The sequence below is a fragment of the Asterias rubens genome, chromosome 4 (genome assembly GCF_902459465.1).
Source record: "Asterias rubens chromosome 4, eAstRub1.3, whole genome shotgun sequence".
In the NCBI taxonomy this organism is placed as follows: domain Eukaryota; kingdom Metazoa; phylum Echinodermata; class Asteroidea; order Forcipulatida; family Asteriidae; genus Asterias; species Asterias rubens.
The window spans coordinates 12,464,842-12,481,316 of NC_047065.1; the positions used below are offsets into that span (position 1 = coordinate 12,464,842).

The 16,475-nt window shown below is 40.0% G+C and overlaps 2 protein-coding genes across 3 annotated transcripts in view; one reads left to right on the forward strand and one right to left on the reverse strand.

The window, feature by feature from the left end:
• Window positions 1-713: 713 nt before the first annotated feature.
• LOC117289291 (malonate--CoA ligase ACSF3, mitochondrial-like) lies at window positions 714-7,584 on the reverse strand. Its single transcript, XM_033770352.1, has 6 exons — window positions 7,499-7,584; window positions 4,392-5,394; window positions 2,980-3,134; window positions 2,465-2,610; window positions 1,565-1,783; window positions 714-1,185 (listed from the first exon to the last, which is right to left on the reverse strand). The coding sequence occupies exons 2-6, from the start codon at window positions 5,382-5,384 to the stop codon at window positions 818-820; spliced, it is 1,881 nt and encodes a 626-aa protein (XP_033626243.1). The 5' UTR covers window positions 5,385-5,394; window positions 7,499-7,584; the 3' UTR covers window positions 714-817.
• A 206-nt stretch (window positions 7,585-7,790) lies between these two features.
• The window catches only part of LOC117289696 (telomerase protein component 1-like), a 38,412-nt gene continuing 29,727 nt past the window's right edge, over window positions 7,791-16,475 (forward strand). Inside the window, exons 1-5 of one of the 2 annotated variants that reach the window (XM_033770935.1) lie at window positions 7,791-7,802; window positions 9,756-9,966; window positions 11,458-11,526; window positions 11,731-11,837; window positions 14,264-14,308. In XM_033770935.1, coding sequence (XP_033626826.1) covers window positions 9,763-9,966; window positions 11,458-11,526; window positions 11,731-11,837; window positions 14,264-14,308 — 425 coding nt within the window. In that variant the 5' untranslated portion in view covers window positions 7,791-7,802; window positions 9,756-9,762. The remainder of the gene's footprint in view (window positions 7,803-9,755; window positions 9,967-11,457; window positions 11,527-11,730; window positions 11,838-14,263; window positions 14,309-16,475) is intronic. The other variant, XM_033770936.1, reaches the window with a different exon arrangement.

Genomic DNA, 16,475 nt, shown 5'->3' on the forward strand with positions numbered 1-16,475 from the left:
AAATAAAAAGACATAATTTACTTGATTTGATCATTGCACCTTTCATAAATTTTACCATGTGTTTCCATGGACCTTCACATGTAGAGATTTGTTTCTCTTAATATTCATTAAGGTATTAATACTACAATAGCAGTGTGATTCACTATACATGTACATTAAACTCTCAATTATCTTGCATTGATTCAAAAAGAGACCCTGTTTGTGAGAATGCTATACAAAATTCACACACAAATCTGTATTTATACAAAACTTAATGGAAGTTCAGTTAAAGATCTACACTAGAGGGTGAGATCCCCCCCCCCCCCACACACCCTTAAGCCTTCTATAGTATCATGTCGTGAATGCATATATACACAGTAGACACATGTTCATGTAATAATAAGAATAAACAGCACTTATAAATCACACATTATCTGACAAAAAATGCCATTGAAAGGGGCCGGTTCGCAAAGACACATCTCCAGTATTTAAAATGCTCGTTTGAATTGGGGAGGTAGTGCTTTCTGCTCTACCGGCCAGGCTTCGGATTGATGATACCCAAGCCTACATTCGTATGGACTGTAAAAGGGGTAACCCTGTTTCAGCCCTAGGAGTAGGTGGCAACGGGCTCTGGACAAAAATAATTGTAGCCCACACCTTGAAGTGGCCTTCAGGCCTTGTGTGTCTGGCGACTTGCATAAAAAAAAAAACTTAAAAAAAAAAACTTACAGGGCTTGAATTTTCCTCTTGTAATGGAACTTTGCAAAGGGCACCACAACAAAAACACAGGGCACCATGGCTATTGCTGTGAGTGACGCAGGCCTGACCAATGAGATGTTCATTCCACATCAAATATATCCTTCAGCAGCTGTTTCTTATTGATTTTCCCCATTGCATTGCGTGGTATGATATCCACAACCCTCAGCTCAGTTGGGATCATGTAAGGCGCCATAAAGTCCCGCGCCCACATCCGTAACTCTGACAGTGTCAAACCCCCGCCGTTTCTCAGGACCACGATGGCCGCCACGCGTTGACCCCACGTCACATCAGGTGCTCCTACGACTGCGCACTCTGCGATGTTGTTGTGGGCCAATAGGTGGCGCTCCACATCTAAGGCACTTATTTTGTAGCCGCCGCTTTTGATGATGTCTACAGATGTTCGTCCCAGGATGCGGTACACGCCGTCTTTGAATGATGCTGTGTCCCCTGAGAACAAATCATAAATTCCTGTAAGAGGCCATTCAGTAAAAGGAAAAGTATGCCTTGGTTTCTAGGAACCGTCCGATTGTTTTATTCATATATAAATACTACAATAAGACCAACCTGTGAAAATTTTATTTCAAAAGGCTGTAGCGTTTTTGAGATTGGAGTGTTTACCAAATGTACCCCTTCCTTAAAACACATACATAGAACAGGTGATGGCAGCGCCTGAAGGAGTGCGCCCCCATTACAATTGAGGATGAGGCAGCCAAGGAAGGCAAGGTTATGCCGACTGATAATGATGAGACATGAATACTTTTTTTTACAACTAAGATAGGTACGTCATTTCACCCACTATTAAAAACGCAGCATAATTTGTACACACCTGTTTTGAACCAACCATCCTTGGTAAAAGAGTCCGTAGTCGCTTCCGGCTTGTTCCAGTACTCCCTGGTGACTGCAGGCCCACTGACCTGAAGGTCGCCCTCGACGACCTTTGACCCCGGTGTGACCTGGGAGCAGATGGAATTGCCTTTCACACAGATGTTTCCATTTCTGTCAACGATGCGGACTTCAACAGTTGGTAACGGGTTACCAACAGCACCTGGTACGGTTTAGGGTGAAAAAGGGTTTTTAAAACAGAAATAAACAAGGAACACATAGGTTTTGATCGATTCCACTACTCTTTCTATATTCAGTTTGCTGTAGCACCATGTAAATACTGCAGTATAGATTTACTTTCATTATAAACTGCCTTGCTACAAGTATTTTTGAAAAGAACTGTCCTACTTGTAATAGTTTCTACCTGGGGGAGGTAGGAAATCAGATGGGACTCCTATTTTTGCTTTGGAAATACCTGTGAGTAGGTAGGACCTAAGTGTTTGTTTTGGCTGGGTTTTTTGTGTGTGTGTGTTTTTTTGTTTTTTTGTTTTGGTTTTTGGGGTTTTTTTTTTTTCTGGTAAATCAGACGGAACTACTACTTTCACTTAACTTCGCTGCTGTGGAGTGAGTTCTTAAGGTTGGTCTAAATGTTTCAACTAGTCTCTTCTAGTCACCATCAGGAGACTGGAAACATCAGTGATGAGGTGCATGTACATGTAACTGGGGTTCTTTCTCCCTTTTCTTTTGTGTGCGAGGGTTTTGGGGGGATGGCTAGGTCAGGGCCCCTACCTGGTAAAATTTCCTGGATCCACACATACATTTTGCCCTCTAAAAGCTGAACTAAACCCAGCTTGATCTAAGACTCTTCTTAAAAATGAATCTACATTATGCATTGGGTCATCACCTGGAACCCTGACGCTGTTAAGAGGATTAGACAAAGCCATGCCTAATTCTGTCATCCCGTAGCGTTCCAGTAGACGATGTCCACTGATGCTCTCCCATTTCTCTAGTACCGGCTGTGGCAAAGCTGCTGATCCAACCACCATTAACCTGAGAGATCAAAAAAAAAGACAGGGTATTGTTAATATCGTCTGGTCAAAGAATCCTCATAAACAATATAACACGGCCATCAGATTGGTGTAGTGGGATCTTGCCTCGCCTTCCACCTCTGGGACCCCAGTACCAATCCCACCGGGGGCTCGATGTGGATTGGGTTTTCAGTCCCTACTTGACTGCGGGGGTTTACCCTTTAACCAATTCTTTGGGGTGCAAGACGCTTTACTATAATTGCTCATCTTTACCCAGGGGTGTAAGTTGGTATAAATTTTGTATGAAAAAGCCTTTGGAGCTAAATTGTGCTAATAAGAACTAGTTTGTATAACTATTATTATATAGTGTCAGTAAAAAAAATTATCTCACCTGATCCTGTCCCTGAGTTTGGCCTTGATGAATGCTCTGACCTTATGACCTCTGAACCTTGACTCGAAACCCTCTATGAGTTTGGCATAGATAGTGGGTACAGCCATGAACAGGTTAATTCTAGGCTCAGCATCCTCAAGGAGTTTATCCCATACCTGAAGGTCAGAGAGATTCAAGAAATAAAAACATGAATACAAGAAAGTATAGTATGTTATTCAAAGAGGTACTCCAATGTTAAATTCAGTTGTGTGACTCATTTTCCAATACAGGGAGTCCTTTAAAGGCAGTGGACACTATTGGTAACTACTCAAAATAATTATTAGCATAAAACCTTACTTGGTAATGAGTAATGGGGAGAGGTTGATAGTATAATACATTTTGAGAAACAGCTCCCTCTGAAGTGACATAGTTTTTGAGAAAGAATTAATTTTCCACAAATTTGATTTCTATAGACCTCAGAATTAGATTTTGAAGTCTCAAAATCAAGCATCTGAAAGCACACAACTTCATGTGACAAGGGTGTTTTTTCTTTGCGAGTTATCTCGGAACTTCGACAACCAATTGAGCTCAAACTTTCACGAGTTTGTTATTTTATGCATGAGATACACCAAGTGAGAAGATTGGTATTTGACCATTACCAATAGTGTCCAGTGTCTTTAACATTGGAAACAAAATGTACAAGTTTCTGTAAAAAAAGAAAATGTAAAATGCCATTGTATGTGATACCCTTTAAGTGCATTTTTATTTGCATAAGAACCATCTCTGACCTCATTACCCATTTACCCCTGGTAAGCAATTATTGAACAAGGCACAAGTATCATACCCTGGATTCGAACTCAAACCCTGGTTACTTTGCCAAACTTGAGTCCGGTGCACTAGACCACTCAGCCACAAAACGTCCTTACACATTTTTGTGTTTGAATGGGGTTGTACCAGGGTTAAATAGGTACGCGTTAGGGCAGAGATGGTCTATAGCCAAGTAAACTTTGACTTGTTTAAAGGCAGTGGACACTTATGGTAATTACTCAAAATAATTGGCATAAAACCTTACTTGGTGACGAGTAATGGGGAGAGGTTGATGGTATAAAACATTGTGAGAAACAGCTCCCTCTGAAGTGCCATAGTTTTAGGGAAACACGTTATTTTCCACGAATTTGATTTTGAGACCTCAGATTTAGAACTTGAGGTCTCGAAATCAACCATCTAAACGCACACAACTTCGTGTGGCAAGGGTGTTTTTCCTTTCATTATTATCTCGCAAGTTCGTTGACCGATTGAGCTCAAATTTTCACAGGTTTGTTATTTTATGCTTATGTTGAGATACACCAACTGTGAAGGCTAGTCTTTGATAAATACCAATAGTGTCCACTGCCTTTAACTGAATGCATGTCAAGAGGCCCTAAGATTCCAACCTTGTCAACATTAAACTCGGGCATCATTACACATGTTGCACCACACCATAGCGGACATGCCAGCACGTTCACCAAACCATGGACGTGATGTAGAGGCAGCACGTGAAGTATTACATCATTGGGTGTCCAGCCCCATGCATGCAACATCATAGAGACTTGCGCTTCAAAGGATGCAAAAGTTTGCACCACACCCTTGGGTGGCCCAGTCGTCCCACTTGTGTAAATAACCATTGCTTTACGATTTTTCCAGCGGACTTGACTCCACTTCTGCACCAGAACACGCTTTTCGATCAAGTCTTCCTCACCCACGTTACAGTTTGGCACTTCAACGATAGACTGCAGTGTGGTCAACGCACTGCTTTCATCAAGTGCCTTGGAATAATTTGAGCCTTTCTTACTGAAGGCATCTTGGTTTAAAATCAACAGTTTGAGGTTATTGGTCTCAGCTAGGGAGTAAGCCTTGTCGGCAAACTCGCGTGTGGCGATGAGAACCGAGCTCTGTGAGTCTCGGACAACATAGTCCAACTCCGATAAGGGATGGACTTTGCAGAGAGGCACGGCAGTGCATCCACTCATCCATGCCGCAAACTGAGAGAGTACGAAGGTGATATTGTTTGGGCAAAGAATGGCTACACGCTCTCCGTTTAGGATGACCCCCGATCCCCTCTTCCGAAGAGCTGGATCTCGAGGGGTGACTGCAAGGATCAGCTGGGCAAGCGCTGTGCTAAAACGAACCAGGTCACCATATGTGTGGGACCCCAGATTGTCTACGATTGCTGTCCTGTCATCGTAGCCGCCCTTCAAGACATTTAGAAAGAGGGGTTTGATGATGCTTGATGAGGCGCATCGTTTGAAGGAGTTGATGAAGTATCTTTGTTGAGTTACGGGAAGGGAATCCAGTCCCACTCGCCCTGTCTGATAATAGCAGTTGTGGAAGAAAGTTGACTTTGTTGAAATGTAGCGTAAGCAGCGAGGGAGATGATAGAGGCCCATGATGCCATTCCTATATGAGAAAAGAAAAGAAAATAGCGCAATCAAACTTTATCATAGTCAAGAAAACTAAAATGAAGTGTTCATAGAATTACAAAAACTAGGTGTTTGAGTTGTGTAAAGAGCAGGTTAATATTAAAAATATCAAATAAAACAATCAGATAATACTGAGAAAACATTGAAACAAAATTTATAAGTAATGTTGTTATATGTTTTTTGTTGAACTTCTGGTTTGGTCTAAAGTTTGGACAGTTTTGGGGTCCATTTCACAAAGAACTTCTAAAGGTCTGTCCTAACTTAGAAATAGGACTAGTCCTAGGGCTAGGAGATATTTAAATCTTAAGGCTAGTCCGAAGTTAGGACGAGTAACTCGTCATCCTCCAAGATTAAAGAAGGATCTGAGTCGAGATAAGAGTTAATACTTTTATTAAAGTACCCCTTGTGGAATAAGGTTAGTCAAGCAAAACAGCCAAGTTTCTCGAGTGAGAGGTGTTCAGAACCTTGCAATAAATAAGGTTTATCGCGAATAGCAAAATATCAAGCGAGGGCGCTGTTCCGCCGAGCATGCTGCGTACTAGCCCCACTTGTGTGGCCATTGGCCACACAAGTGGGGCTAGCTGCGTATTAGTAATGAAAGGGGGCATCACATGACGTGCGCACGTCGGGCACAACAATGTACACCGGGGTCAACAAATGTCCCCTCTGCCTACCCATGATGCATTGCGGTTCTGAATCGTGATAAACCAAGCAATACTGATGCTCTGACTGACTCACTGAGTCTGATCTGACTGCCAGTGACTCTCTGCTGAGTCGAAACATAAGTTAATACTGGACTCAGACTGGAGTCTTTCTGCTCTTCGTAAAAATAGTCAAAATGTAATGTAATATTAATATTAATAACTAGGCCTAATAACTGCCTAGCCCTACTTTCTAGTGAGTCTAGTCATAGTCTACTCTAGCCTACCTTGTTGAGCTGTTAATGGCTCCGCTTTTAACATCGGTCTCATCTGAGTTTTTCATCAATGTCACCATAGACCTTATGCGGTCGCACTAAATACCGACAACTCACGACCCCTCACGACAACTCACGACAACAATTTTAAATGCACTTTAACAAAACATTTGAACATAATTCAACCGGTAAATATATGCACAAGAGTCATATGCACCCAAATCACTTTTAAACTGTTGAAAATTTTGTTCTTTTAAATGTAAAAAAGGTGTTTTTTACCCCGAATTTCGTAGCAAACGGAAAAATTCACCATGTTGTCTTTCGACGTACTTGGTCGATTCTATTACACCGCAGGGGGCATGGGTAATTTCTGAGGGCTGAGTTTTAGTTTTGGTTTTGGTTTTAGCTGCTGTTTTTTTTCCTTTCTTGTTAGTAACTAAGCCGACACTCTGGAATTCAATAAAAGGGAAGATTTAAATATAATATTTTTAAAACTCTATGGGGACTATGAGAGGCACATAAAATGGTAAATAATAATCTTGCATATTGTATCACCCCTGCGGTGTAATGGAATCATCCAAGTACGTCGAAAGACAACATGGCGGATATTTCCGTTTGTTACTAAATTCGGGGTCAAAAACACTTTTTGTACACTTAAAAATACATTTTTTTTCAACAGTTTGAAAGTGATTTAGGTGCATATGACTCTTGTGCATATTTACCGGTTGAATTATGTTCAAATGTTCTGTTAAAGTGCATTTAAAAATTTTTGTCGTGAGTTGTTGTGAGGGGTCGTGAGTTGTCGGTATTTAGTGCGACCCACCTTATGCACATGACGTCATTTCAGTACGGCGCCCTCGCCTTGAGGTCAAAAGGAGGTTGTTCATGGGCCAATCTATGTGCGTTTCGATTGTTTCGTCACCGTTTGACCTCAAAGATGGCGGCTGGATGACGTCAATGGATAAGTACTATTACAGTAATGAGACCAATGTTAAAAGCGGAGCCACTAAACAGCTCAACAGCCAAGGGTAGGCCAAGTCTACTCAAGCTTTTTATTAGCATCAATTCAGCCTTCAGTTCAGAAAGTTCAGGTCCTCAATTCAACTTTTAAGCCACCAAAAAGGCACTTTATTGTCTAAATTATATCAGGCTCCGTTTTACTTACCTGCTAAAACATAAAAGTCTTGCTCTTTTTTAATACGGTGGTCTGCTAGGGACAAACATACACACCCAGCTTGACAGCATAAAGAACTCTGTGAAAGAAGAATCACAAAAAGTTACACAATCACTGTTCTTTTCTTGTCGCTTGGTGGAGCTATAAAAGAAAGGAAAAAATGAAGAAAAAATAAATAATAATAATTACCCAGACTTCACTAGCAGAAGAATGTGAATATTGTGTTAAGGAGACCAGACGAATAACTGTGTGACGTGGGTGTACATAGCAACAGGAGGTTGGTGAACTTACGAAGGTAGGTGAGACTTCTGCGATAGAAACTTCGAAAATTATCACCCAGATTACTTTGTTTTTTTCTTAACTCATGTGACTTTGTGTATCTTAAAGGTTTGAGAATACATTGAAGCGTGTTTATATTAATTTTTATAAGTTTTGACGTTAACAAACGGACATTATCGCGGCAACTTGGCGTTCGTCGATGATCGGTACAAAATGGCCGCGCTCATGGGGTCGCACTCCGGAATGCACTAAATTAGCGACAACTCACGACATCAAATGTTAAATGCACTTTAATTTTAAAAGAACATCTTGAACAAAAAGTCAACCGTCAAATATATGCAGAAGAGTCATATGCATCGAAATTATTTTCAAACTGTTGACAAATTGTACTTTTAATATTGTAAAAAAAGTTGTGACAAAATTGTATTTTTAATTTTAATTTTTTTTGTTATTGTAAAATAAGTTTGTTTTTACCCCAAATTTTAGTAAGGCCATGAGAATGAAATGATGTGAGGTTTTTTTTCATTTTTCATTATTAATTTTTTTGCTCACAAAGATGTGCAATTAAATCTCTCTTCTAGAAACTGTGAGCCTTATATATATTAGGGGTCTAATATTTTTGGCCTCCTTAACGCTATACGTTTTTCAAATCAGCGTTGATAGGTGAAAGCTTTACGACCATTAGCCAGCAATAACCAGGGCTCGATTTAGACACTAGCCCGGAGCCCAAACACTAGTCAAGTGCCGCGGGCTAGTCAAATGTACTTCTAGGTAGCCCGGACGGGCTAGTCCAAAATTAGAAACTTTCCTGTAATAAACAAGATGTGAATAAAACAAAAGTGACTGAAAATGTGTGTGCTTGTGTCATTACCACGTGTGTTCTGCTTTTAATCCAGAAGTACCTGAAGCCACTACAGCGTCAGAAATGCGATTGTAAAAAAACGTTAAAACACGATATACACACGGCCACATGTTTCGTATGCCGAGTGCATCAACCAACCTTGCACACACACCACGCACACCGTCGGCATCGCCAAAAATACCCACTGCATGCACAGCGAATGCTGTGATTGGCCGTTGATAGACTCCAACACAATACGCACGTTCACAAACTGAGAAAGAATTGCCACGAAGCATGTTCAAACATGTTGACTTTCGCACATTGAGGGTGTGAGCGATGCGGGGCAAAGTTCGTTGATAAATAAATATTGTTTGGTGCAATACCGATCGTTGAATCTTGATGATTTTATTGCAAATGAAGTTCTTAACGACGGAACCGCTAATCACTAATTCATGAAAACAGTTTTGGATGGAAAAAGTATTATTTAGGGCCATAAATTGTTGGGATAAGATCAGCCAAAAATGTGTTGTTTGGGGGGTTTTTTCGTTTAAAAAATATACACTCGAAGGTCGTCCGATCACCCGCTTTCTAAATTCCGACGTGCGGCATGCCGATCATCCCTTTCTTGTATGCAATCTTACCATGACTACGCATCTTTTTGCCCGGCGAAACATGATGTATACTGTTTTTTCAGAGAATTATCAAGAAAAAAAAATCCACAATCTGCCACCACTTTAACACTCGATTATTTTTTTATTATTTTTTTATTAGAAATTTGTTTCAAATCAAATGAAAAATAGGTGGCAGATCAAACAGGTGTCTAAAGTTAATAAAATTTGAAAGACAAATCAAGTTATTTAAAATGGCTAGTAAAAAAGGTTTCTTTGTTGCGCACGGGCAGGATGGCTAATGGGAAAAGGAATTTCTACCTTGAATTGAAAGTAAATAATTTTTACGGGAAGCAGTTAGGCCTACTAGCTCACCTCATATTAAAATAAAGTACTGTATTATAATATCAATGGTCATTATATTAACTCTTTAAAAAAAAAAATTGTATAGGGGGATGGTGTGTTTAATGTTCTAAATTATATTGGATGTCAAATCATTTTTGTCACTGTCTCTCAGCAGTTTCATCATGGGTTGCGGCTCGTCAAATGCCACTACTAGCTACAAACATGACATCGATACAATGTGGGATCAAGTGAGTCGCACGGTAGACTCTCGAGGGAAGATGGATAAGCAACTGGTCATCTCTCGCTCAGGATGGAAAACAGTCAGGATCTTTGTGTCGTCAACGTTCCGAGACTTCCATGCTGAGAGGGAGGTTCTGGTTAAAGAGGTGAGAAACCCCAGACCTAATTTCATAGAGTTGCTTTAGCGTTGAAAGTAGCTTTAAAGACACTGGACACTATTGGTAATAAAAATAAAATAACAAACCTGTGAAAAATTGACCTCAAGCGATCCTTGAAGTTGCGAGATAACAAGGAAAATAACCCACTCTTCTCACACGAAGTTGTGTGCTTTCAGATGCTTGATTTCAAGACCTCAAATTCTAAATCTGAGGTTTAAAAATCAAATTCATGGAAAATTACTTCTTTCTCGAAACTACATTACTTCAGAGAGAGCCGTTTCTCACAATGTTTTATACTATCATTACTTGTTACCAAGAAAGGTTTTAAGCTAATTCGTTTGAGTAATTACCAATAGTGTCCACTGCTTTTAAAGCCAGTGGACACTATTGGTAAATGTCTTCTCACTTGGTGTACCTCAACATATGCATAAAATAACAAACCTGTGAAAATTTGAGCTCGATTGGTCATCGGAGTTGCGAGATAACCATGAAAGAAAAAACGCCCTTGTCACACGAAGTTGTGTGCGTTTAGATGGTTGATTTTGAGACCTCAAATTCTAAACTTGAGGTCTCGAAATCAAATGCATGGAAAATTACTTCTTTCTCGAAAACTACTCCACTTCAGAGGGAGCCGTTTCTCACAATGTTTTATACTATCAACCTCTCCCCATTACTTGTTACCAAGAAAGGTTTTAAGCTAATAATTATTTTGAGTAATTACCAATAGTGTCCACTGCCTTTAAGCACAATTAAAATATGCCAACCGTAATAAGGTTACCAGCCAAAATACCATGGTATATTTTTCTTTTTGTGATTGGTAACCTGCTTATTTTTGCTAGACAATAGCGGCTTCATGAAGTTTGGCCCTGTTGTTTGTGATAGACTAATTTCCTTAGTTCGTTATACATTTTGTCTTTATTGCAAAATGTTAATACAGGGCAATCACCTGTGCAAACCCCTGTTTGAATCCTAGACCGGCCCCTTGTATGTGGATTGGGACCCAATTTAATGGCTCTGTTTACAGTTGAATTCTGCGCTTATAATCTACATTCTCTGCTTACAGTGCAAAGTGTCGGATTTGTAAGCAAGGAATGCCTAGTACTGTGGAGGAGGCACACGCACAAGCAAAAATTCCCTGCTAACTCATGTAATTTGTTTCTAGTAAACACGGAATTACCTGTTTCCGTAAGCACCAATTCTTTGCATGCGGTAAGCAGAGCCAGGACAATAACCCTTTATCATGCTGCCACCATTGTTGGTCTTGTTGCCTGTATCCAATAACAGTAATTGGATGCTGTACATTCATTTTACAAAAAAGTAACCAGACTATTTGCCCTTCCAGCCTCGGTCTAGTTACACTGATTTGAATGGGAGCAAACCAAGATGGTCGCACCATGATAAAGGTCTTTTGGCCCTGAATGTGTTGGTTTGCCCTTCTCTGATCTGAAGTTGACCTCTTCTTCTTCAAACTCTCCTTAGGTATTTCCCGACCTACGTGTGTGGTGTGAGAAGAGGAGACTTCATCTTGTGGACTGTGACCTCAGATGGGTGAGTATTCCATTTTAATTTGTCGCAACCAAGGGAGAACATATTGTAGGGTGTTCACATCATCCGACGTAAAGTGATGAAGCTCCAAATGAAGCAACCCATGAACCAGACATCGGAGAACGAATACAATTTATAAATAATAAATGGTGGCAACACACACAAAAAATTAATATAACATTTTATTTCATTCTGACCTATAAATAGGGAGTACCAAAGGATACTACAACAGAAGAAACACTACGGACGTGTCTGGGAGAAATCGACCGATGTTACCAAGACAACATTATGCCGTTCTTTCTCAATTTAACCAGGTATGACATAGCTACTAAACATTATTACTGTTTGGATTGACTTGTCCGAGCACATAAAGAGCAACATTTGTGTACAGTGTATTTCAAAACACACTATATATATATTGTAATTTTTTTCCTAATAAACAGCTTTGTTGTTACTCAGACATAACCACAACCCCAATTCTTGTTAACCATCAGTTATTGGAGCACCGATCAGCGATTAGAAATTCCAGGATTTTATCTGAAAATTAAAGAAGTTGGCATGGTAAAAAAAAAGAATGCTGTATTTTTCTTTCAAATTAGATTAGTCAACCTCTTTGACCTACATCTCTAGTGCATGAAAATGCTGTGGCCAGAAGCTCCTTGAAATCTATTATTCCAGGGATGACCAAAAGGTGGACATGCCATCGTTTCCCTGCTCCTTCTAAGATCTGGGTCCCAGTTTCAGACTTAATTCATCAGAAATGTCTCTAACCCCTGTTCGGTCAAATTAACACCAAAGATGTCTTGAATAACCTGTGGCTCCCACTCCTCTGCTAACATGACAAATGTTTGAGTGCCCGGGCACCAGGGATGATAATGCAGTGTGTTAGGGCCTATTAAGTCCCTTTTCAAATCCACGGCTTCGGCTTGGATTCGGCTTCGGCTTGGATTCGGCTTCAGGCTCGGTTCTCTCGTCTGAAGCCCTGGGGTGGATTTCACAAAGAGTTAAGACTAGTCCTATCTCGAGCTAGGAAGAGTTACTCGTCCTAACTTGGGACTAGCTGTACGTTTTTGATATCTCTTAGGACTTGTCCTAAGTTAGGAATAGTCCTAACTCTTTGTGAAATCGACCCCCCTGGGCAGGTACGTATTGCATGGGCACTGGTCAAAACAACTGCCGGGCCAAACTATCCTGAGCCGAATCTGGAGCCGAAGCCGTGGATTCGGAAGGAGCCGCTCATGTTTCTTAGAGCAAATCTGAATGTTGACTTTTCAACGAGAGACTTTGGGACACTAGGTGACAGCAGAATTTTTTTTTTGTAGATCTGAGCATGTGCACATTTGTGTACATTTCTGAGTATAATGGATTTACCTGTTAAAAGGATTGTATACGCTTGGTCATTAGGAACCCACTACGTGTCTCAATCATACATAGTTATATGCCATAAAACTAACCTGTGAAAGTTTCATTTCAAAAGATGGCAACGAATTTGAGATATTTCCGATGTGATTATGTCCATGCAGGAAAAATAATTCGCCTTCTGAATACACAATCTGAAAACAATACTGTCAATAACTCTTCTTAGGGTTAAATTTTTGGGGCATAAAAATTGATAACCGCAGTACTTCAAAGCGAAAAGTTTCTCAAATTGCATTATACTATCAGAAGCTGCTGTACCTCTTACCGGCAAAGATTTGTTGGGCCATTTGTATACGCTTACAGACCCGTTGAATCGCTTACTTACAGACCCGTTAAATCTATGGTCACCTAGCTACTCCGAAAGTCTCCCGTTGTTTATTGTTATGCGAGGGGTATTCACTGATCAAGAAATACAAAAAGAAAACAAATCAAAACCTTCTGTGGACTGTATCAGGGCTGCTGTACCTCTTACCGGCAAAGATTTGTTGGGCCATTTGTATACGCTTACAGACCCGTTGAATCGCTTACTTACAGACCCGTTAAATCTATGGTCACCTAGCTACTCCGAAAGTCTCCCGTTGTTTATTGTTATGCCAGGGGTATTCACTGATCAAGAAATACAAAAAGAAAACAAATCAAAACCTTCTGTGGACTGTATCAGGGCTGTATGCTTCGTTTTTGAAAGGGCAAGGGCACCAAGGCATTTTCTTCTTGGTATAGGGCACCCTATGATGAAATTGCAAATTTGTACTGGAGCATTTCAAGGCAATGACCAGGGGACACGGAGGCAATCGCCTTTACTGCCTCCGTGAAGTATCAGGCCTGCTGTATAGTTTATAGACCTTTCTTGTGCGACGTCCCAGCCATGAGTTTTAACAAACTAGTACTTTGCAAAGTTAGGTCCGGCTGTCACTGAAAACAATTCTTTTTAATAATCATCACAATGCTATCAACTCAAATCCGCTGCCCAAAACAAAAAGTGCACACATGGATATTCTTCATAAAAGTGAGTTTCAAAGATTTTACTGTAAAGTCCCAGATTTGTTCTAAATCAAATAACATTATTTGTTCAATTCAAAATTCAATTCAATTCAAATTTTTTCAAATCTTTATTTATCATGCCCAGCATGTTGTTGTCAAGGCCTACCACACAAAATGGCAGCCACTGTTTGTTAACAAAGAAATGTCTAAACATCTTGTGTCCGAAAAAGAAATTCTAGCATTATTTAATGTAGAAAGGTATAATATTTAGCGTTTTTAGTGATTACCCTGTCCTTTATTTGCTGTGTCTGTGTTTTTTATTCCTTCCTTCTTCTTTCAGCCTGTCTATTTTCCCAGTTCCTGGCTCATTTGGAAGCAGTCATGGGTAGGGAGACACTTTGTCTTGATCATCTGTTATGCTGCTCTAATGCGCCTACTCACAACCTATCACCCTAAATCACTGTAACAGTAGGAAATCATGGGGTTAAAGTCATTGAAATTCACCGCTTTTAAGGACTGATGATACCCAAGCCTACATCCGTATGGACTGTAAAGGGGATAACCCTGTTTCAGCCCTAGGAGTAGGTGGCAACGGCCTCTGGAAAGAAACAAATTGTAGCCCACACCTTGAAGTGGCCTTCAGGCCTTGTGTACTTGGCGGCTTGCATGAAAAAAAAATGAAGAAAAAAAAAGAACAGAGAATGGTGTTCGTACTTTCATAGGAGACTTTTGGGACGCTTGGGGGCAGCAGGCTTACCAGGTAGAATTCATTGGTCTCGGCAATGTGCGCACGCTCAGAACTACGTTGACAATGGAAATTTACCTGATAAGTCTGCTGCCACCTAGCGTTCCAAAGTCTCCCATTACATTTAGTTTTTACCTTTGAAAGAATTAATGTGATGCCCAAAGGGCCAACATAAAATAATAATAACAATAATAATAATAATAATAATAATAACAAAGACATATCCACCCTGCTTTTGGTGCTCATGGCGCAGTAAACCACAAAAAAAAACAAAAAACAAAACCCAGACACAAAAAAATTAATCCGTGAAAACCTGTGACATAAGATAAGTATTAAGAAGAGACTTGAATTTTGTGGTACTAAAACAAATGTATTAGTATACGAGGAAAACGGACTAGTCTGGCAGACCTTGTATTAGCTAGGGTTAACTGTATTGTACTTACAGTTTCCTGTAAGCCTCCAGCAAGATTCATTTTTGTAGAGAGAAACTTGAACTGAACTTGAATACTACATTTACATGTGATGTCCTGTTTTATAATAGATGTTAAATTTGCATCGGGGATAAAGTATATTAATTTTGGTTTTTCCCCTTACACCGTTGTGTGTTAGCACTGTATACTCAGTATTTTCCCGAGTCCTGTGAAAAAAAATATCACAGTGATGTCCTGTTGTTACAGTGAGCATTTTCCCTTTGGTGTTTAATAGAAGCATGTTTTCTAACCTCCATATTTTTTTGCTTGACGTATATATGCAAATTTTTCAAAATTTGGGAAGTTTTTTTCCCCCCAGCCTTTTTTTTCTAACCTTTCTTTAACTTTCAGGGAATTGATGCAGCACTGATAAAATTAAGTAATGCTATCAAATTATGTTTTTTGTTTACCTGAAGTCATGCTTGTACAAATAATACTTCATTTGCCAAATGACCCAGTTCACCTGAAATCATCATCAGAATAATTTGGATGCACCGTTTTGGTGGTCATCAATGTCACTGTGCCTTTATCAGTGAAGTTTGCATTTTCAAGAAAGCAACGTTTACACGTATCAGAACCCTATTGACCACCAAAATGGTGAGCGTGGCACAGGCGCCGCATGTGACAGGCGTGTGCACAGGGTCAATAGGAACATGCTTTGTAAGCCAGTTCCCAAATCATGAATGCTCCTATAGAATCATGCTTTGTTGCAAATCCAGGCCTTGAACATGTTAAGGGGCACTTCTGTTCCTAAGGAAAATTTATTTTGTGTTGAAACTTTTCAACGGGCACCACACCAAAAGCGCAAGGCACCACAGCCATAGGAGACTTTCTCGGATGATACGTGACAGCAGACTTGCCGGGTAAAGCCAGAATTATGCGCGTGTTCAGAACTGCGTAAACAATGGAAATTTACCTGGTAAGTCTGCTGCCACCTAGCGTTGGAAAGTCTCCCATTGCTGTGGGTGTCGTTGGCTATACTTTATGCATGTAATAATATATAGATGGTTATTTCTATGCTGGAATGGTACATTACCTTGCATCGTGGCTGTGGCATGCTTAGTAATCAATCACATACAATCCATCATTGCTGTATTTAACATGCGTATTCATTCCTGCATGAAATATTTATATAATAATAAAAATCCTGGTAAATTTCATAAAGCTGTTCAGCAGCTGAAAGTACTTTTTAACAAACTTCTTTGCTTTATAAGCAAAAAATGAGCGGGTTGTCCTACTTGAAGTTGGACTAAAACTGAGCAGTTGGAAACATTCATCAGGCCCATTTTCATAAAGCTGTTTAGCAGCTGAAGTACTTTTTAACAAATTTCTTTGCG

Excerpts from the sequence above, each read along its gene's own strand:
- LOC117289291 (XM_033770352.1), bottom strand. The coding sequence starts at position 5,384 with ATGGGCCTCTATCATCTCCCTCGCTGCTTACGCTACATTTCAACAAAG. Across the intron at positions 3,135-4,391 it reads CCGAGTTTAATGTTGACAAG|GTATGGGATAAACTCCTTGA; the intron begins GTTGGAATCTTA and ends TCTGACCTTCAG. Across the intron at positions 1,784-2,464 it reads TAACAGCGTCAGGGTTCCAG|GTGCTGTTGGTAACCCGTTA; the intron begins GTGATGACCCAA and ends AAACCGTACCAG.